The sequence below is a fragment of the Mastigoproctus giganteus genome, chromosome 9 (assembly GCF_048544385.1).
Source record: "Mastigoproctus giganteus isolate SK-2022 chromosome 9, ASM4854438v1, whole genome shotgun sequence".
NCBI lineage: Eukaryota > Metazoa > Arthropoda > Arachnida > Uropygi > Thelyphonidae > Mastigoproctus > Mastigoproctus giganteus.
Window position 1 is genome coordinate 20863167 of NC_143583.1, and position 23876 is coordinate 20887042.

A 23876-nucleotide genomic window follows, 5' to 3' on the forward strand; every position below is an offset into this window, starting at 1 on the left:
CAGCAGATACTTTCGTCTACAATCCTGGAAAATCCTTAGCAAGTTTCCCAGTGCGTCCACGGTTGAGGATCCTGGTCTGAAGCCATACTGATTTCTGGCATGTAGGCCTGCCGCTTCATAGTGTTTTATAACTCTCACATGGAGTAATCTTTCAAACAATTTGCTTGCCACTGGGAGCAGTGCGATGGGTCGATATGAATCCGGAAATGTCTACCGGAGGTTTATTGGAGTTTGCTAATGCCGTCATTCAGTGTAGCCACGTGTTCTGGAGCTCCTGAATGTTGAGTTATTTTAATGTGTTTAAAGTGTTTTCTTCCACTGGAAAAATGTACCAGCTGAAAGAACTTCGCAATTGGATTAAGTGAGTGAAAAATTTTTGTTATTACGAGGGTTATCTGGACTGTACTCTCTCGTCATAGACCTAATCCCTTTAGGCTTAGCATTCTGCTAACGTTTAGGGGTGGTAGATAACATCTAAAGGAATGTGAATCGCATAGGAACCCATAACCGGAAACGTCACCGTAAGTCAGTAGACGGCGCAGTAATCGCCGCACGAAGAGCATGCATCGATATACGAACTGTGAGCTAGCTGACATGTACCTAGTGTATGGATTAGCAGAGGGCAATGGACGAGCCACTCAACGAATTTATGGAGAACGCTTCCCAGACAGACATGTACCAGACCACCGTTTGTTTGTGCGTGTGCATCAAAATTTTAGCATTAGCATTAGCATTAGCATTAGTAGAGGCATTTGATGCAAGAAAGCAAGCTTATGCAGCATCAGCCAAAAAAATTAAAGTAAAATAAATATATAAAAAATAACCACTTCCACTTCACCCCTCTGTTCGTTCGAAATACCTGTCCAGCCGAGCCTAATGCTTATTTAGGCTATCAACTTCCACGACAAGGGATGGAAGTCTGTTCCACCTACCAACCACCCGCTGGCTAAAGGTAAATTTCCGCACATCTATCCTACATCTGCCTTTCCTCAATTTGAATTTATGCCCTCTCAGGTGATTATTCTGAGCAAGAGGAAGAATCCCATCAGCATTGAGCATGCTCAAACCATTCAAGGCTTTGTACACCTCTATCAGATCACCTCGCTGCTGCCTAGTCTCCAGACACTGTAATTCGCAAAACTTAAGCCTTTCTTCGTAAGAGCACCCCTTTGTTCCATTCACTAATCTTGTTGCCCTTCTCTGTACTCGTTCCAGCAGCAGCTCTACATCCTTCTTGAAATGAGGTCTCCAGGCCTGTATACAGTACTCTAGGTGTGGCCTGCCCGTTGCCTTATACAAGGGAATAATCACCTCCTTATCCCTGCTAGAAAAATTCCTATACATCATTGATAATACACCATGAACTACTCTTGCAACCCGTCTGCACTGCTCAGAGAACTTCATATCTGCCTGCACAACCACCCCCAGGTCCCTTTCATTCTCTACCACTGTCAGCGTAGTACCACAGAGTTGATTTGTGCGATTATGGGTCATTTAGAAGTAATAGGAGTTGTGCGGGCAGACCACGTTCGATGGGAACTCCCGACATGAAAGAAAGTGTGTTGAATACCGTCCAGAATAATCCTACTACCAGCACACGTGCCGTTGCCTCTGTCTTAGGAGTGTCTCGTTGCAGTGTACAGCGTGTCGGGCACGACGATTCCTTACGCCCCTTTCATCTCCAGAGGGTTCAGTTATTGCTCCCCCAAGATCATCCTGCACGTGTAGCTTTTGCGCAGTGGTTTCTCCAAGAACGTGTTCAAGACTTGAATTTTCCAGCCTATGTTTTGTTCACGGATGAGGCTTATTTCACTCTGGAAGGCTTATTCAATCAACACAATGCTCATGTGTGGGCTCACGACAACCCACACGTGTGCGCCCCCATGCGGCACAACATCATTCGCAATAAATGTGTGGGCAGGTATGGTCGGTGACTGCTTAGTTGGCCCATACCTGTTACCATTCCGCATGAAGTCCGCTAAATATCGGATCTTTCTTGGACAAGTTCTACCAGGGTTACTTGACGATGTTCCAGGAAATGTGAGACGAAACATTTGGTTTCAACATGACAGGGCGCCTGCCCATTAAGGAAGGTGTGTTCGTGACCAGTTGAACAGGCGTTTTGGGCGTCGATGGATTGGCCGTGGTGGACCCGTTTCCTGGCCCCCACGCTCACCTGATTTATCGAGCCTTGATTTCTTTCTATGGGGCCCTCAAATCTATCGGGTATGAATCGCCTGTTGAGACGGAAATGGAACTCGTCTGCGCTGCTGCTACTGTCAAAGAAACTGCAGGTGTGTTCGACCGTGTCTGCTAATCCATGCTGTTCCGGTGTCACGCATGCATGGCGTCTCATGGTGGAACCTTCGAGCATCTGTTGTAACATCATGGAATGCATCCATCTCGTACTTCATTGTTAATATTATGTCAAATAAATGTTTGCCACTAATTACTGTCTTGTGTCATTTCTACTTCTTGTGCCTCTGCTACTACTTTCCCCTGACGTTTCCGGTTATGGGTTCCTATGCGAATCACATTTCTTTAGATGTTACCTGCCTTCCCTAAACGTTTGTACCAATATTTTTGAGACACCATATATATATATATATATACTGTGCTGCCAAACAAATACATATATATATATATAATTTTTTTTTTTTTTTCATATAGAAAAATTCTTCTTCCTCCCACATTTATCATATCAATCTAATATCTTCCTGGTCACACACACGATATGCGTACTTGGTTGTGCTATAAGTGAGTCCCCGGGGAACACAGTAATTATAATATCGTCCTGCTCACACTATTAGAAATGCCCAGGTTTGAAGCCAGTCAATATCAGAACAAACGTTTCTTAGCCTTTTGAACTGCATGCTGAGTTAGTCGGTCTCAGGTAAGGACAGCGAAGTTTTACCTCCGAAAATTCAGATATTCTTCCAAATCAAACTAACTAAAACCCAACTATTATTTTTATGCAACCCGAATAATTAAATTCATCTGCCGTGCTGTGTGTCATATGTTTGTTAATTGCGTGTGTTCTTTGGTCGATTTGTCTGTTTTGCTGGACGAAAACCCCAGATTCTGGGGGAAAATCTTGCTATTTACGCCTGAGACCGTCTAACTCAGCCACGGAGTGAAAAAAGCCCATTAAAGTTTCTCGCGTCATGGACGGGATTTGAACCCGGGTCTTTCCCACCCGGTGTGTGGAGGACGGTGACGATACCACTGTGCTACCCACGCAGACGATATTCATTCAGCAAGACAGGCAAACCGACCAGAGCGCCCTCAATATTTACAGATATGATATACAGAGCCGTACTTATAATCAGGCGTATGAGGCGCTGGCCTCGGACCTCACGATACAAGGGGTTCTCGCATGGCCTCTGTAATCTCGAATTTTTAAATTAAACTTTGTATTGCAACGTTTGTTTTTAACCAGATTGGTAAAAATATTTTTTTTTTCTGATTATATTTATATATGCAAGTTTTTTTCTTTTTAATCTCTGGACCTCTGGTATATTTAAAGGGGTTCCCCCAAGGGCTTAAGCCGATCGGGCTAGCCCGGTGGGTAAAGTACCTGCTTGGCAACCCAAACGTCGCGGGTTCGAATCCCTCCTCGGGCTTGGATCAGAGTAGTGCAAAAACTTTGGGATGTGCATTATGGCCCCTGAAGCCGATGCTCAAACAACTAACAAAAAAAAAAAAAAAAAAGTAAGAGCTTAGCACTTCGGGCCCCGAGAAATATAAGTACGGTCCTGATGAGAGGTATGGTTGGGTTTGGTTGTTCTCGGGAACCATAATAGACAATTTATTATTATTTACTCCTGTGGGATGGACTAAAAGACTTAATCAGGATGCTACCACTGCACTCGGCTTTTATTTCTGGACTGGTGTCTGCAATGAATGGCACGAATTCATGTGACTTGATACACAGAATTAGTCAAAAGCATACATTGATGCCATGATTAGTGCCGTAATGGCAGTAGTGGACATTTTGTTTTATTAATTTGTTCCTTAAACTCGTAATTTTTCATACGTGATAGTATGCGTGTACTAATAGCCATTTGTTTTGCTGAGTTCTAAGAGAGCACCAAGGCGGAATCATTCATGGGATACAGTGCTCAGACCTACAAAGTTCCTAAAAATCTACCAGAAAAAGAAAAAAAAACTGGAAAAAAAAAACCTCTGATAACTCAAAAATGAGAAAAGAAACTTGCTAAATCAAACTGAATAATTTGCTTTAGTCCAGTTAGTTTGCAACACCTTTTAATTTATAACATTATTATTATTATTATTATTATTATTAGCCATATGGTGCAAGGAAGCCTGAGGCTTATCCTGCACCAGCCAAAAAAAAAAAAAAAAAAAAAAAAAAAATTGAGTACCCTGAGACAGAGAGAGAGAGAGAGAGAGAGAGAGAGAGTGAGGGTAGAGGGAATCACCAAAAAAGAGAAGAATGATGATATCCAGCTCAGTACCCTGGGTGTGCCCAGCCAATAGATGTGAGCCCCTGGGGCTCACATCCATTGGAATATCTACAAATGTCGAAGACGTATTATGTGAACCACACATTTTATACAATTCGAATATTTATGCATAGATTTGCTTGTGGGTTTACAATTATCAGACTGCCCCAGGCCTTCAAAGATTTTAATCTTGGAGAGTACAGTTACTCATTCAGTGAACGATTACAAATCCAGCTTGATAATGCAGTTTCGTCAGGCGAATCACGCTGTGTAAATTAATGAGTAAAGTTTGAAGGCAAAAAAAAAACTGAATTGCTTTCTCTTTACATTTTAAATTTGCAGGTTTGAAAAATTTTTAAAAATTTTGGCTGATCAAAATTATCTTTTCCATTAGTAACTGATTGAATGTTTTTTTATGGAAGAAGTAAGTATTAAATATTTTGCATAATTTTTATTTCTCTTCTCACATTCATAGGCGAATGGCGCCTTTGGATAAATGATTTTAGTGGCGCTACAGCGAGCGGTTCCCGGTAAAAGTGTATTTTAGTTGTATTTTGGGGACTGTAGTTGTGTATATTATATTGGGAACTGATAGTAATGCTGATAAAAATGACAAAATCTAGGTAAGTCTTTAACGAAAGGAAGTTTTATAAAGAAACAGGAAATTTAGGTCTCTGAATCTTTCGCTACAGCTGTGGGTATTAGTTTTCCATTATACAACCTCGTTCTCGGTGATGCCCTAGCAAGTTTCGAAATTTTGCAGCAACTTATTTAAATTGTTTTTATAAAACTAGGAAATCCAATTAAAAAGTAGGTCAATTTATATATCAGTTGACCATGTTGAAACTGTAGTTGTACAAGTGCTATACGATATGGGATTGAACCAGACGCGAAAAGCATGGGTAACATAACGGACATTACTTACAAAAAAGGGAAAAAGCCATGTGTTCCACTTTATTCGCTCTACTCGTGTGCTTCGTTGGTCGAAAAATGTGTCTTTTTTGGAATAATTACAAAATACTGTGCACAACGAATTTGTAGCTTTAAAAAGTGAACAGTAATATGTCTCTAAGATTGATTGTTGAATTTGTTGCACCAGAAATATGTTCGCATATTATTTATTTAGGCGTTTTTTAAGAATTCGTTGCAAAATTGAAATCGGCATATTTTTGGTCTAAATTTTTTTTCAGGTAAAGGCGCACAGCATCTCACTTTTTCTACGAACTGTAACCTTAGTATTGGTTAACAGTGTTTACCATTTGAACCATCTGTTCGCCTTCAAGATATATTTTCAGGCAACCACTGTACTTATTTGGGATAAGGATTAGTACGTTGGCAGATACTTCATTTGTGGCCATGGTGAAGTAAGGAATGCAGTCGATTTAGTATTTCTATTTATTAACTGCAAAATGCAGGTTTTAAATACTAACTTTTTTTTTTTCATTCATGCGAGATGTATATCGGTATAACAAGCGTACATTTCTGTATGAAAATACATGCATATACATTAAATAGCCATAGAACGAACATTTTTAACAAAATAATAATAAACAAAAATCGTGATATTAGGCATCATTAGAATACCAAAACTTATACTAGATTAAAAGGATATGAACTTTGGTATCCCTCATTTTCAAGAACTACTAATACAGTAGCAGTCAATGCAATTTTCTGGAATGTGAGCCACGTGGATATTTCTCAGCATATGATGCAAAGTACATATGATATATATATTTTTTGTCGGTTATGTTTAGAAATATCCCAAATGCTTTGCACATTTAAGGCCTTGAATGGATTGAGTAAGCTAAATGTTGAAGGCATTCTTCCTCTTGCTACAACTATACACACGAGGGAGCATAAATTCAAGTTGAGGAAGGATGGTTGCAGGGATATGTGTGGAAATTTGCCTTCAGCCAGTGGGTGGTTGATTGTTGGAACAAACTTCCATCTGTTGTTGTGGAAGAGTGCTTTGAATAAATTCAAGGAAGAACCAGAAAAAATTTTGGAGGGTATGGATGGGTGAATTGTGTGTTTTTTTTTTTGTGACTGATGCTGTGTAAACTTGCTTTCTTGCATCATTCGCCACTCCTAATATTAACACAGTTCTTACATGTTGTGATGGGTCTGCTGTAGTTAGTATTAGAATGGTTGAATGTCACGAGGAAACAGTTTTACTTAATGTGTTACAAAAAAAAAAAAAAAAAAACGCCCCAAAAAGTGACTTTCCAATTCTGCTTTGAACTTTACTTTTCCATTGATCTATAACTTGAAGTTAAACTTCATGAGATGCAATCTTGGGTTACAGGAGGTACAAATGTAAAATCTCATAAGGTTTTATATTTATGTACCCTGGTTTTTGTCTCATGTTTCTCCTATCAGTGAGAATATACCTACCTCCCTTGTTCATAGTTTTATCGAAAACAAAACTGATGTTCTTGAATTGTACATTTTCTCTAATTCCGTCATTAAGCTGTGGCTGCATCAGTAGTTTGGCTGCAAATTAAATTTGTTTAACAAACCTATATGAAAAAATAGTAAAGGAATACAAGTTCAGCACATTCCCTTTATAGCCAAGTTATTTGGAGAACAAGAACCATTTCTTATAGAATTTTTTTTTTTTTTTTTTTTTCAAATGAATATCGTTCAGAATTATTGTTAAAGAATATTAGTTGATCAGAGAAGTTCTGCTGCATTTTTCTAAGCTACAGAAGTAGTAATTTCTGTTTCATTTTACCTAATTATCAGCTTTAAAATTAATAATAAATAAATGAAACAAGAAAATGTGTACTGTAAAAGTAAATATATGTATAGAGATTATCATTTTGTAAGTGTATTTTATTTAAAAAAAAAGAATGCAGTATCATATTAAAATCCTAATAAAGTTAGATCAGTTAATATACTATACAATAAATATAACAGATGTTTTATTAATAACATTAATACAAAAGTTCAGTTTCAGCATAGTTGAAAATGTGCGATTTCAGATTGACTTATGTTCAATAAGATTACAATTTCGAATTTTTTTGTTTACAGACAGTTTTTAGATTTCTTGAATTCTGCTTGCAGTGTACTAGTATATCATCTTTCCTTAATCGATTTCCATACTTATTGTATCACGGTTTTTATTTTTAAAAAACATAAAAATTAATTCTGCTCTAGGTAGAAAATGTCACAGCCATAAATATAAACATGAAACTAATAGTCTTTACCATTTTCCAGTGTAGAAAATGGTTAATATCATAAAAATTTTAAATCATAAAAATGGAATGTAAAATTTTAAAATTATGCATGTGCATATATTTCTGCTTGTATATTACATACGGAAGAAGAAATATACAGGGATTTTTAGTATAGTTAGGAAAGAAAAGGTCTGCATTCAGGAATTTTTATTAATTCTAATGAAAATTAAAAAAAAAAAATTAATCACAGTCATAAAATATAAACATGAAAATATTTCAATTTATCCACTTCATAACACCAAATGGAGCTTTGCCAACAATCAACTACCTATTGGCTGAAGGCAGATTTCCACGTCTACCCAGCAAGCTGTCCTTGCCCAATTTAAATTTGTGTCCTCTCGTGTATATTAGTTCTCAGAGAGATTTACAGCTGATAAAATCATTAACTGTGTAAAAATATAAAATTGATACATTTCTACTTATCTATTATATGTGGAAGCAAAGTTGTGCAAATAATTCGAAAATAAAATAAAAAGGTTACAGTCATAAGATATAAATAAGAAACTATTAGGCAGTTACCGACATTTTCTAAGGTATGACAAGTCAGACTTGCTGCCTGGGAGTTTAAAATGCTGATGGAACTGATATTCAGGTGACACTTGATTCAAGTGGACCGAACTTCAGCGATGTCCATTTGCTCAGCAACAACCAAATCCTCTACTTGCACATTCTTCACGATGGTGGAACTGTTAGTAAGACCGGGTGTTATCCCCATGTGTAAGTCCTGAAATATGGCACCCAGTATACTGAAGGTGACTGACCACCCAGGTGTGAACCAAAATAAGCAGTGTTTGAGGGATGGCATCCAAACCACACAAAGAAATGCCACACCTCTCTGTGTTACCAGGCAATACTAGGTGGTAGATGACTTATCAACTTGGGCAATACTAGGTGGTAGATGACTTTTAACTGGTGAAATACCACCACTCTGCTTTGCTTATTGGAAGCTTGAAGTGGGGAAACCTATCTTTAGGCTCCAGAGCAAAGCTCTGGAAAACCCCATTGATGTCTTTTGAGGTTATGATAGGCACCATGATGAGATCCAATATTCCTTGCATTTCAAGGGTACATCTCTGAAATGATATTCACATATCAGGTGCTAGATAGTCCACTGCACTGACCTATTGGTAACTCTAGGAGGCTTCCAGATCAGCTAGTATATAGGCTTGCTGTCTCTACTCTGCCAGATAGTGACTAGGGGGAGTCTGAGTAGTGTGTATGCGGGAGGGCATTGTTAAGGAGCTGGGTATATTCTTGTGTATATTCTATATACAAAAATTTCATTCCTTTCATAAAGTTCTCCCCACATTTTCTTACTACTGAATACATTATGGATAGTCAAACTAATAGAACAAACTTATCTGCAGAAAGATCTAAACTTCCCAAACACTTCCTTGTTCATTTCACAAATATACTTGCTTTCAGTTCCAATATCAATGATATTTCCACTTAGTCTGCCAAACTGCACTTCTTTTTTGACAGAATCCCAGTTATCAGTTTATTCAACCACTGCTAATCTTAGTTGTCTAATTCTCTGTACAATTCTTTTCACTTCAAATGTGATACTTGTACATATGCATTTGGAATCTCCTCATTTTGATCTTCTCTGGCTTAGAATCTCTCTATGCATTCAGTCAAATTCATTTGTTGCCTCACTCATTATCCCAACTCCACTAATCATTTGGAACTCGGATGTCCTTTCTTTGAAACTTTACTTTCTCCAATCCAACTTTCCTAACAGTGGGGTAATTTTAATTTTACTTGGTGATATTTTAATGTTCACAACTCCAGCTGGCTTCTTGATTTCTAGTCACTCAGATTCAGCTGGTTGAGATGCTGAGCCTTTTGCAATTACTAATGACCTCTCACAGATTGTTAATTTTTCTACCAGAATACTAGACAATCCTTACCACACAGCCAGCACTTGATCTTTTTCTCATAAACAACCCTTTCAAGTACATGGTTTAGCTGAGTGGTCTTCTAGGCACCTCAGATTACAATTTATTGATGGTTCCTTCTCCAGTTGAGCCTTCCTCTTGTGGCCATTTCCAGCCTCATTTTTTTGTCATTACAAGGATGCAAATCGGATGAGATTTCTATTCTTATTTTCTATGGTTGGATAGCGTGTCCGTAGCCAGGTGGGCAGGAGCAGCAGTGCATAGCACACACTTCTTGATTAGACCGGGGTTCGAGCCTGTGACCACCAAATACGGAGGATGCGGAAAGATCAGGGAATGACCACCGCATATCCCCGGAGCAATATGGCCTTAGTTGCTAATGCTCCTAAAAAAACAAATAACAACAACATAACATGGTGGGATTACTGTTTTAAATCTTCCGATGTCAGTATTTTCTCAGATCAAGTCAGTGAAATTATTCCTGTAGGCATGAAGTACTTTATTCCACACTCCACCTTAAAATCTTGTCCTTTATCTAAACCTTGGTTTTCCAATAAATGTGATAAGAATGTTGCATATTGCCAACCAAATTTCTAGATTCATTTTCTGCCTAAACCAAAGCTCACAACAATTTTAAAGCAGTTACTAATCAGTCCAAACTAGATTTTGAACAGGCTGACTGTAGAAGACTTGCTTCTTGCGCAAACAGTAGTTAGTTGACTAGTCTGATATCTTGTCAAAGCTGTTGGCCAAAACTTTTGCCCATCTCTACTTCCACCTCTGTTAAAAGCTGACTGGGCTAGCCAGGTGGGTAAAGTGCCTGCCTGGCAACCCAAAGGTTGCGGGTTTGAATCCCACCTCGGGCTTGGATCAAAGTACTGCAAAAACCTTGGGAGGTGTATTATGGCCACAGAAGCCGATGCACCAACAACTACCAAAAAAAAAAAAAAAACCTCTGTTAAAACCTGATAGTTCTATTGCCACCTTGATTAAAGCCAAGCTGCTAGCATCCTACTTTTCTTCTAACTCTTGTATTGATGATCTTAGTAAACTACTTCTACTACCATTCCCAGTGCACTCAATTCTGTGCCTCCTGTAGTCCTCCACTAAAAGGATGCCAATAGAATTTTGAACAATCTTGATGCTAAGAAAGCTCCAGTATTTTTCCACCTTTTTCTCAAAACCTGTGCTCTTGAGCTTATTCCTGTCCTGTTGCCATTTTATACTTTATTATTCCACTGGTGCGTTTTTTATTCCGCTTGGAAATTTGTTCATATTCAGCAGGGTTTTAAAAGGTGACAAATTCCCTCCCATTGAATTATTGCCCAGTTGCACTTACTACTTCTACTCTTTCTAAACTAATGAAGGAATCCATTAACCACCCACTCCCAAACCATCTAGAAACATTCCATATGATCAATGATTGCCAATATGGATTCTGTCAGTGTCAATCCACTGGTGATATAATTGCATATGTTACTCATCCATGGACAAATTGAATTGAAAAGTTTGGTGAAACCCAAGCAGTTGACATTTCAAAGGCCATTAGCATTAGCAAGGGCACATGATGCAAGAAAGCAAGCTTATATAGCATCAGCCAAAAAAAAAAAAAACTACACACACACTCCCTTCTCATTTCACTCATCCACCCACTCCAAATTAGCATTAGTAGAGGCATATGATGCAAGAAAGCAAGCTTATGCAGCACAGCCAAATAAAAAACAAAAAAACCACTCCCATTTCACCCCTCCGTTCGTTCGAAATGCTTGTCCAGCTGAGCCTTAAATTTATTTAGGCTATCAACTTCCACAACAAGGGATGGAAGTCTGTTCCACCAACCAAATACCTGCTGGCTGAAGGCAAATTTCTGCACATCTATCCTACATCTGTCTTTCCTTAATTTGAATTTATGCCTTCTAGGTGATTATTCTGAGCAAGAGGAAGAATCCCATCAGCATTGAGCATGCTCAAACCATTCAAGGCTTTATACACCTCAGTCAAATCACCTTGCAGGTGCCTAGTCTTCAGACACTGTAATTTTCAAAACTTAAGCCTTTCTTTGTAAGAGCAACCCTTTGTTTAATTCACTAACCTTGTTGCCCTTTTCCGTACTCATTCCATCAGCTCTACATCCTTGAGTACTGTATACCGGTCTGGAGGCCTCATTTTCAGAAGGATGTAGAGCTCATTCCATCAGCTTTACATCCTTCTTAAAATGAGGCCTCCAGACCGGTATACAGTACTCAAGGTATGGCCTGACCATTGCCTTATACAAGGGGATAATCACCTCCTTATCCCTGCTAGAAAAATTCCTGTATATCATTGATAAGACACCATGAGCTACTCTTGCAGTCCATCTGCACTGCTCAGAAAACTTCATATCTGCCTGCACAATTACCCCCAGGTCCTTTTCACTCAACCTCAATCAGTGTAGTACCACACAGTTGGTACATTACTCTGGGGTTACTGCTTCCCACATGTAGTACTTTACATTTGTCAATGTTAAACTTCAGTTGCCACCTCTTAGCCCATCTACTCAACTTTGCAGCAGCGCAATCTCATTATTGTCATTAACAACCCTGCCGACCTTCATATTGTCTGAAAACTTGGACGTTAAGCCTGATATACCATCATCAGTATCATTAACGAATACAGAAAACAACAATGGACCCAACACTGAACTCTGGGGTACTTCACTAATAACATTAGTCCACGAAGAGCAGTGTCCATTGATTACCACTCTCTGTCTTCTCTTGACGCCTCCGTAGCCAGGTGGGAAGGAGCAGCAGTGTGTAGCACACGCTTCTTGATTAGACTGGGGTTCGAGCCTGTCACCACCAAATACGGACGATGCGGAAAGGTCAGGGAATGACCGCCGCATATTCCCGGAGCAATATGGCCTTAGTTGCTAATGCTTCTAAAAACCAAACAACAACAACAACTCTGTCTTCTCCCACTCAACCATCACCTTATCCGTAGCAGCAATTTGCCTCCAATACCACACTGCTTCCATTCGTGAAGCAGTCTTCCATGTGCAACAATATCCAAAGCCTTTCTAAGATCCAAATATATATCAAAATTATTGTTTTCATACAGTTCCTTTGTGGCTACATCATAGTATTCAATCAAATTGGTCAGACAAGACTTCCCCTTAACAAACCTATGCTTTGCTCGAGCTATAACTGAAGTCTTGTGTCTAGAAGATCTTGAAATGCTTCTCTAACCAGTGCCGCCATAAATTTCCCTAGAACAGAAGTTAAACTAACAGATCTGTAATTACCTGTCTCCCTTTGATCCTCCTTTGTGGATTGGGGTCACATTTGCACATTTCCAGTCCATGAGTTCTCCCCTGAGTCCAAGGAAGCTGTCATAATTATGGCTAAGGGTTTGCTTACTTCCTTTGCTGCCTCATGGATAGATTCCATCTACTCCAGATACCTTTCTTATGTTTATCTTCAGCAATTTCTCCTCTGCTTTACTCTCAGTTATTATAAGATTATCTAGCCTACTGAGTTTAATACACCTCTGGCATTTCCCTCCCCGAATAACTCCTCATGTGTGAATGTAGATGCAAATATGCTTGTCTTTTCAATAGAATTTTCCGTGGCCACTGTTATTCTGAATTGGCTTCTATAATTCTCTTGTCTCTTCCAAACCTGTCTTACGTGTTGCCACAACACGTATGTAATGTGCCACAACCAGTCAGCATCCTTTTACTGTCCAGCTTCAAGTTCACAGAAACAGCTTTTGTTCTTCCTCATACCATCATCTTCTGTAATACACATTTCCTGAAAATTAAAGTCTACAGAAATTCAAGTGTAATATCAAGAAGTATGTTCTTTCATCTTCTTGAACTTCAACTCACACACAATACTGAGTACTATAGTTTCTAATACCTTTTGTGTTTGGGAGTTTCATAAAAATATATATATATGCATACAGTGGCGGTTCAGAAAAAAATGACAGGAGGGGCACCATTTGCGAAGGGAGTCACAATTTTGTGTGTACAAAATATGCACAAAAAGTTACAAAAACAAAACAAATATGACACTCAAACATAATGTGACTGGTGGACACAGGCACACAGCTAAAGTCTGAATTACTTTGAAGTAAATATTACCCATGACTAAACTGCGTGACACCTCAAACTAGAATTGCGATCACATCATCCATCATGGCCTTAGTTGTTCTTGTGCCATAAAAACCAAAATCAATCAACATCATCATCAATGTTGCCAACTGTAGTCAGTTTAAAATAGCTGAGCCACAATACAAAAATAGATAAAATCGTATGTTAACAACGAAAAAAAATTTTTTTTCGTAGCTGAAGGGAATTTAAACGATTGGAGTATATGCTCTGAAAAAATGACAGGGGGCACGTGCCCCTACCCTGAATCTGCCTGTGTGTATATATATATATATATGTGTGTGTGTGTGTGTGTGTGTGTGTGTGTGTGTGTGTGTGTGTGTGTGTGTGTGTAACAGTTAAGAAGCAAAATAAGCAGAAAAAGGAAAATAACAAAAGATATATAGTATGTCTAATGCTCAAAAATGCACAGTGCAGCAGTAGAGGAAGCAAAAGGATATAAATAATGTGTGGTTTATATAATACATAAAGTGTCTGTGAAAATGGAAATAAAAAGTGCACATGGTGCCTGAACTAAGAGAAGTTTAAGGGATAGTAGAAAGTGGAAGTGAAATAGTGGTTAAACGGGTGAAAGAATTTGAAAAACCTAGTGCAAAAATGAACTGGGACTGAGGGGAAAAAAAAGGAATATATAAGTAAATAAATAACACTATATTCAGATATGGGAGGACAATTTTAGCAAGAGGTTGAATCAGGGGAAATTCATTTTTTCACTAAGTTTTTCAAATTCTTTTACCTGTTTAACCACTATTTCACTTCCAGTTTCTACTATCCCTTAAACTTCTCTTAGTTCAGGCACCATGTGTACTCTTCATTTCCATTTTCACAGACACTTTATTTATTCTACAAAACACATTGTGTGTGTATATATATATATATATATATATATATATATATATATATATATATATATATATATTCTGTCTGTGTGTACATAGATTCCATTTTCATTTTGATTAGGCACTTCAATTTTGGAGTTGATAAAATCATTTAACAAATGATAATTCAAAATTATGCATGTGCATATATTTATCTGCATGTGTGTGTTTGTGTTGAGCTTCTGCAGAGTGCTCAGGATCAAGATATCGACGAGGAATATTACAACTTTCTGAAAGTGATAAAGCCCAAGAAACCTATAGGTAAAATGAAATCCAAAGAAGAAAAAAATTAGTCAAGAAACACTTGTCATGATGAACTGAAGACGACAGATGAAGAGCAAGATAAACACTGATTAATGATTTTGTAATAACTGAGAGCAAAGTGGAAGAGAAATTGTTGAAGTTAAATGTAAGAAAAGCACCTGGGGTGGATGGGATCTATCCAGTTATATTAAAGGAGGCGGCAAAGCAACTAAGCAAACCCTTAGCCATAATTATGAGAGCGTCCTTGGACTCAGGGTAGGTTCCCACAGACTGGAGATGTGCAAATGTATCCCCAATTCACAAAGGGGCATCGAAAAGTGACATGAGTAATTACAGACCAGTTAGTTTAACTTCTGTTCCGGGTAAAATGGAGTCGCTGGTTAAAGATGCATTGCAGGATCATCTAGACAAGACTGCAGTAGTAATTCAGACACAGCATGGGTTTGTTAAGGGAAAGTCTTGTCTGACAAATTTGATAGAATATTATGATGTGGTTACAAAGGAACTGGATGCAAAAAATAATTTTGATATCATATATTTGGATTTCAGGAAAGCTTTTGACACTGTTGCACATGGAAGACTATTGTACAAATTGGAGCAGAATGGTATTAAAGGTAAGTTGCTACAATGGATAAAAGGATGGTTAAGTGGGAGAAGGCAGAGGGTGGTAATCAATGGGTGCTGCTTTTCGTGGACTAATGTTATTAGTGGGGTCCTATAGGATTCGGTGTTAGGTCCACTGTTGTTTTGTATATTTATCAATGATATTGATGAAGGTATATCAGGCTTAATGTCGAAGTTTTCAGATGATACAAAGGTTGGCAGGGTTGTTAATGACAGTAATGGCAGTGTGCTACTGCAACAGGATCTAGATAATTTGGGCAGATGGGCTAAGAAGTGGCAACTGAAGTTTAACCTTGACAAATGCAAAGTACTGCATATGGGTAGAAATAACCCCAGAAAAACGTACCAACTGTGTGGTACTACACTTAAGGTGGTAGAAAATGAAAAGGACCTGGGAGTAATTGTGCAGGCAGATATGAAGTTTTCTGAGCAATGCAGACAGGCTGCCAGGGCAGGTCATGGGGTTTTGTCAATGATATATAGGAATTTTGCTAGCAGGGAAAAGGAGGTGATTATCCCTCTGTATAAGGCAATGGTCAGGCCACGCCTTGAGTACTGCGTACAGGTCTGGAGGTCTCATTTTAGGAAGGATGTAGATTTACTTGAGCGTGTACAGAGAAGGGCAACAAGATTGGTGAGGGGAACGAAGGGATCCTCTTATCAAGACAAGCTTAATTTCTGCAAATTGCAGTGGCTGGAGACTAGGCACCTGCGTGGTGATCTGATTGTGGTGTATGAGGCCTTGAATGGGTTCAGCACGCTGAATTCGGATGGGATCCTTCCACTTGTTCAGATTACGAACCTAAGAAGGCATAAATTCAAATTAAGAAAGGACAGATGTAGAATAGATGTGCGGAAATTTGCCTTTAGCCAGCGGGTGGTTAATTGCTGGAACAAACTTCCATCTGTCGTTGTGGAAGTTGATAGGTTGAATAAATTTAAGGAGGAACTGGACAGGCATTTGGAGGGAATGGTGTGTTTTTTTGTTTTTTTTTTTGGCTGATGCTGCATAAGCTCATACACTTGCTTTCTTGCATCACATGCCACTACTACTACTACTGACAAGGAGAAAATTAAGTATACTGAGTTATGTAAAGCCATTAGAAAGAGACTCACAGAGGACATAAGAAGATTTAACACAAAAGTAGAACAAGCATTAAGGGAAAACAAAGGACTTAAATCAGCATCTATGAGCAGTAATACAGAAAGACAAATGATACAGAAACTGAAGAATAGCGATGGTGTACTTATAAATAGCAGAGAAGCCATAATTCAAATAGCAGAAGACTACTATAGAGAATTATACAGGAGCAAGGGAATGATGCCAGCACTGGTAAGATGGATCGCAAATTAGTAACACATACAACACGATATCCTTCCTGATGAAGTAGAATATGCGTTGAAGAAAATGAAGAATCAGAAAGCCTCGGGGGAAGATGAAGTTACTGTAGAGTTGTTAAAATTGGGAGGAAGAGACATAACACAAACTGATAAGACTTCACAAAAAGCATTAGAAAAGGTGTGATGCCCAAGGAGTGGTATAATGCAATCAGTTTTCCTGTATAAGTAAGGAAATAAATCAGAAATGGGAAATTATAGATCAATTAGCTTGTTATCCCACATCTACAAGTTGTTCACAAGGGTTATTACAAACAGATTAGAAAGAATCCTTGATGAGAATCAACTGAAAGAGCAAGTTGGCTTTAGAATAGGATTCTCAAAAATTAATCACCTTCATGTAATATCACAGCCAATGGAGAAAGCAAATGAATACAAAACACCATTATGCCTGGCATTTGTGGATTATGTAAAGGCATTTGACTCCATATAGCATAAGGCAGTGTTTCGGGCATTGTAAAGACAAGGCATAGATACCCCATATATTATGATTTTGAAGAAAATATATGAGAGTGCTACCTCCTTTATTAGACTAGATAAAGACAGTAGCAAATTTAAAATTGAGAAAGGAGTTCGACAAGGAGACAATATCTTCGAAGTTGTTTACTGCTGTCCTTGAGGAAGCTTTCAGAAGATTAGACTGGTAGCAGAAAGGAGTCAATGTGAATGGAGAGTACCTAAACCATTTACGATTTGCAAATGACATTGTGGTCAACATGATCCCAAAGAATTAGAGCAAAATCTTAATCAGTTATGCAGAGTTAGTAAGGATTTTGGACTAAAGATGAATATGGCTAAAACAAAAGTAACGGTGAACAAGTATGCCACAGAAAGGGATATAATGATTGAAGGAGCAGTAATTGAAAAGGTGGAGTCATATACTTATCTGGGACAAGTCATTAACTGTAATAATGATAAATGGCTGGAAGTCAAGAGAAGAATAAATTTTGGATGGATAGCATTCAGGAAATGTAGTCACATACTGAGGAGCAATATCCCAATTTATCTAAAACATAAAAAACTGAAACAATGTATACGTCCCACCATGACTTATGGAAGTGAAACTTGGGCACTCACCAAAAGAATGGAAGAGAAGCTGAGAACTACACAGCTAAGAATGGAACAAATTATATTGAGAATCAAACTGTTAGTTAAGAAGAGAAACACATGGATTAGGCAGTAAACTCAAGTAAATGAAATTTTTATCAAAACTAAAGAACTAAAATGGTCTTGAGCCGTACACATAGCTCGAAGACATGATGACAGATGGACTAAGAAAATAACAGAATGGTACCCAAGAGGAGCTAGAAGAAAACCTGAAACACAATGACGGAGATAGACAGATGAAATTCATGAGTTTGTGGGTAGTAAATGGATGGCCATTGCACAAAACAGAAGGAACTGGAAAGTTGCTGGAGAGGCCTTCATACTGCAGTGGATTGAAAGGGGATGATGTGTGTGTCATTTTTATTGTGATGAAAATGAATGCTTTGCAACTTCCCCCCACTTAATTTTAGTTTATTATACTGCTAGCAGAAGTACCATTTCCATTATGTATTCAGTAGTATATCACAATTCAGAATAATCAAATTCAGCCTCAGCAACTGGATTAAAAATATTGGGTTCTTTGAGGAGTAAGATTCAATAGTTTTATATATATAAATAAACTGACAAACTGGACTTATTATTTATCATCAACCAAAACTTCCTAAAAATAATTACAAGAATGACTGTAGAAAAGAACACCTGCTTCCAGAATTCTCATGTGTTTTCAGAATTTCTCATTCTGTAAAAGGACTAAAATTTTATTTTTATCCATAAGATTTTATTTGTTGTTACAATTTAGGATATGATTAAACTGATAATGCCACTTTCTTCTACGAAATGGATGAACGAAAACAGCAATCATTCTCCTCATTTGAAAAACAAGGTTTATCTGTGAGGTTCTGTGAATCACTTGAGAAAAAAATGGCACTAATCATCCATCTGGTTCTTTTATGCAGTTACCCTGTAAAAACTAAAATATTGCTTCAGAAACAATTTAGGTAAAACTAGGTGTGTATTTTGGAAAGTAGAGAAAGTTTCAGTCAACCTTCATTAAAAAAAAAAAAATGTGCAAAACATTTGTCACAAGTCATTTGAACAGGTCCCATGCAACCACTTCTGGAATAAATAGGTGCACACCTGCAAGTACCAGTTGCTAATGAGTGAAAAAAAAAAAGATTTATGTGCCCTGTGCATTATCTTGCTCGTTAACTATTCAATTCATCAGCAAATCTTTTGATCCCAGTTTCATTTCTCAAATCATAAAACCTCTGTTTTGAGGTACCCAAGTTTCTGTTTTACCTCATTTCTTTCTGTATACCATTGAACTGTTACTGACTTACAAATCTTATTCAGTGCTTTTTTGATGATAGTGTGATACATTGGTCTTTCTTTTTTGACAAATAATTTCACTATAGAAATGAACTCATGAAATATGTACCACTGACTACTTAAATGTAACTTGTCAGAATTATTCTCTAAAACCTGTTCCTGTCTAATTGTCTCTTATTTTCCAAAAAAAAACCCCAGATATTTAATAATGTCCAGGTGTTTAACACTTCATCAATTGTATCATATCTGACAGATGCCTCAAATTGTATGGAAAAATTATCAGGTGATACAGAAGCCTCTGGTAGGTATAAATTAGTCTGTAATCATGTCATAATGCAGAAATCCAGTAACTGCCAACTCCTAAACTATCTAGAACCTTTCCATCTGATCAATAATAGCCAGTATAGATTCCATCAGTGTTTGTCTACTGTGTGGAGAAATACCATCATTACCTGGTGCTTTCTTGTCATCAAGACTTCAAAATTCTTCTAACATCATCTTGAGAGAAGACCACACAAGGCATTGAATGGATTGTACTTGGAATGGTAGGAGATGGTTTACCAAGTTCATCAATACATGAGTTAGAAGAAAAGTAGGATGCTAGAGGTCGGCTATATGTTTAGCTGGGATGGCAATAGAAGCATTCACTTTTGACAAAGGTGGGAATATTGGTCACAGGTTTGTGACCAATAGCTTTTGCAAGAGACCAGAATGCTGAACTACCATTTGGACAAGAAGCAAGTTTTCTGTTCTTAGCTTGGTTCAAAATCTAGTTTGGACTGATTAGTAACTGCTTTACAATTGGTGCAAGCTTTGTGGAAACAGAAAGTGAACCAACAGTTTTGGATCCTTATCCAATTGTGATATTCAACATTCTTACCTTGGGCAACCTTACACATTTATTGGAAAGTAAAGGTTTAGATAAGGAAGGGATTTTAAAGTGGAGTGTGGAATGAAGGATTTTATCCCTGCAAGAATAATTTCATTGACATGATCTGAGCAAATGTTGACATCAGAAGATTTAAAACAGTAATCCATGGAAAAGAAAAGAAATCTTGTGGATCATTCCATTTTAGATTCTTATAATGCCAAACAACATGTGTTTGAGAATGGCCATGAGTGAAAAGCTCCATTTGAGAGGAGACTATCACCAAGACGTGGTCTGAAGTGCCTAGAGAGCCCTCTCCTTGGCCATGTACTTAGAAAAAACCAGCAGTAGCTATGTGGTTAGGGTTGTCTGGTATTCTGGTAGGTGAGTGAACAATCTGTGTGAGGTCATTAGTAGTTGCAAATCCTCAGCATCTCAACCAGATGTATCTGTGTGACTACAAATTGGAAACCAGCTGGAGTTGTAAACATAAAAATCATGAAGCAAAATTACTTCATTGTTAGGAAAATTTGACTTAAGAGAAAGTCAGAGTTAGTATTAGCAATGGCCACATGGGGCAAGGAAGCCTATGGCTTATGCTGCACCAAAAAAAAATAAAATAATAATAAGAAGAAAACTAAAAAATAATAATAATAATTAATAAGAGAAAAGAAAAGAAAAGAGACAATGTATGCATTTCCCTTCTCCTGTAAGTAATTATCCAGCTGACCTTTGAATTTTCCTAAACTGTCAGCCTCTACCACCCATATAGGTAACTTATTCCAGTAATTTATAACTCGCTGGCTAAAATAAACAATCCGGTCTAAACATCTATCCCCCCCCCAACAACTTGAAATTATCAAAATTACATCACTGTTATTAGCATTAGTAGAGGCATATGATGCAAGAAAGCAAGCTTATGCAGCATCAGCCAAAAAAAACTTCCACTTCACCCCTCCGTTTGTTCGAAATACCTGTCCAGCTGAGCCTTAAATTTATTTAGACTATCAACTTCCACAACAAGGGATGGAAGTCTGTTCCACCAACCAACTACCTGTTGGCTAAAGGCAAATTTCCGCACATCTATCCTACATCTGTCTTTCCTCAATTTGAATTTATGCCCTCTCAGGTGATTATTCTGAGCAAGAGGAAGAATCCCATCGTCGTTGAGCATGCTCAAACCATTCAAGGCTTTATTCACCTCTATCAGATCACCTTGCCGGTGCCTAGTCTCCAGACACTGTAATTTTCAAAACTTAAGCCTTTCTTCGTAAGAGCAACCCTTTGTTCCATTCATTAATCTTGTTGCCCTTCTCTGTACTCATTCCAGCAGCTCTACATCCTTCTTGAAATGAGGCCTCCAGACCTGTCTACAGTACTCAAGGTGTGGCCTGACCATTGCCGTATACAAGGGAATAATCACCTCCTTATCCCTGCTAGAAAAATTCCTGTATATCATTGACAAGACACCATGAGCTACTCTTGCAGCCTGTCTGCACTGCTCAGAGAACTTCATATCTGCCTGCACAATTACCCACAGGTCCTTTTCATTCTCTACCACTGTCAGTGTAGTACCACAGAGTTGATATGTTGCTCTGGGGTTGTTGTTTCCCATATGTAGTATTTTACATTTGTCAATGTTAAACTTCATTTGCCACCTCTCAGCCCATCTCAACTTTTCCAGATCCTGTTGTAGCAGCATAGTGTCAGTAGTGTCCTTAACAACCCTGCCAACCTTTGTATCGTCTGCAAACTTGGACATTAAGCTTGATATGCCATCATCAGTATTATTTATAAATACAGAAAACAATAATGGGCCCAACACTGAACCCTAAGGGACTCTACTAATAACATTAGTCCACGATGAGCAGTGTCCATTGTCTTCTTCCCCTCAACCACCCCTTTATCCATAGCAGCAATTTGCTTCCAGTGCCACACTGCTCCAATTTGTGCAGGAGTCTTCCATGTGCAACAGTATCAAAAGCCTTTCTAAGATCCAAGTATATAATATCAAAGTTATTCCCTGAATCCAGTTCTTTTGTGACTGCATCATAGTATCCAATCAAATTGGTCAGGCAAGACTTTCCCTTAACAAAACCGTGCTGTGTCCGAGCTATAACTGAAGTCTTGTCTAGATGATCCTGCAGTGATTCTTTAACCATTGCCTCCATTAATTTTCCTGGAACAGAAGTTAAACTCACAGGTCTATAACTACTTGTGTCAGCCTTTGATCCTCCTTTGTGAATTGGGGTCACATTTGCACATCTCCAGTCTATGGGTACCTCCCCTGAGTCCAAGCAAGCTCTCTTATAATCCATAAATTCACATTGGAAGCAAGAAACAGTCTATAATAGATTACATTATCATTAATGAAAATTTAAATGACAAAATTAGAGAGACTAGAGTATTCAGAGGCAGTGAAATTGACAGTGATCACTACCTAGTAGAAAGCATTTTCAAAATAAAAAGAAGAAAATACCAACAAAAACTACTAAGAAATTAAAAATACATTTGTTGGAAGATGAAAGCACTAAATTCCTGTATGAAAGTCGATTGAAAGATAAACTCAAATCAGATAAAAGTGATAATGTTGAGGAAATCTGGTCAAACAATTGAAAAAATTAATTCTGGGAGCTGCTGAAGAAAGTCTTGGATATAAACCTATAAAAAATAAAAACTGGTTAAGAACTTGGAATGAAGAATTGAAACGAACAGTCAATGAGAAAAAAGAAAAGACCTATAAAAGTTTTCCTACAAACTGAAGACCTACATCTACACATAAAATATAAAAAGCTTAAAGCAGAAGTTAGTAAACCAACCAGAAGAATCTGATGAGATGACGAATAAATTTGTTAAATCTTTAGAACGTGATATCACGGGCCCACAGAGAAGAGGTTTTGTAATTTTTAAGAAATTACAACTAGACACAACGATCAAGTATAAACCAACTCCATCTCTCAAGCAGAATGGAAGCAACACTATTCCAAACTATGGTATAACCCTGGTGCTAGGGAATTGGAAGATGAATCTGTGGTAACCAAAGATGAAGAAAATATAACAATGGAAGAACTAGAGTTAATATTACAAAAATCAAAAAACCGAAAAAGCTCAGCATAGACAATTTGAATGTAGAACTATTTAAATATGGTGGCACCTTACTAAAAAACACACTATTGAAATTATTTAACATCATATGGCATAAGCAACAGATACCCAAAGATTGGGAAACAGGAATAGTAATCAATTTACACAAAAAAGGCTCCAGAAATAACCCTAACAACTAGAGGGATAACACTGCTATCAACTGCTTCAAAGTTATACTCTAATATACTAAAGAATAAACTTAATAAATACAGTGAACAAGTCTTAGAAGAAGAACAATGTGGGTTCAGAAAAGGGAGAAGCACAAAGATGCCATTTTCTCATTACAACAAATTTTGGAGAAAAGAAGAGAATTCAATCTACCAACATTTCTACTGTTTATTGATTATGAAAAAGCATATGACAATGTAAACCGGGAAAAACTGGCAGATTCTATGTGAAGAAAATATCCCAACCCAACTCTGGAAAGCGGTGCAAAGCCTATATAAAAACTCAAGTCTGCATAAAATATTTTAATGGTCAACTCTCAGACCCAATTGACACCAATAAAGAAGTCAAACAAGGTTGTTGTTGTTTGGTTTTTAGGAGCATTAGCAACTAAGGCCATATTGCTCCA

The 23876-nt window shown here is 37.8% G+C and overlaps 1 protein-coding gene across 1 annotated transcript in view; it reads left to right on the forward strand.

Annotated features, from left to right (window-relative positions):
- Positions 1 to 4953: 4953 nt before the first annotated feature.
- The window catches only part of san (Probable N-acetyltransferase san), a 91536-nt gene continuing 72613 nt past the window's right edge, over positions 4954 to 23876 (forward strand). The window contains exon 1 of the mRNA XM_090381214.1: positions 4954 to 5089. Within this exon, the coding sequence (XP_090237340.1) occupies positions 5064 to 5089 (26 nt within the window). The 5' untranslated portion in view covers positions 4954 to 5063. The remainder of the gene's footprint in view (positions 5090 to 23876) is intronic.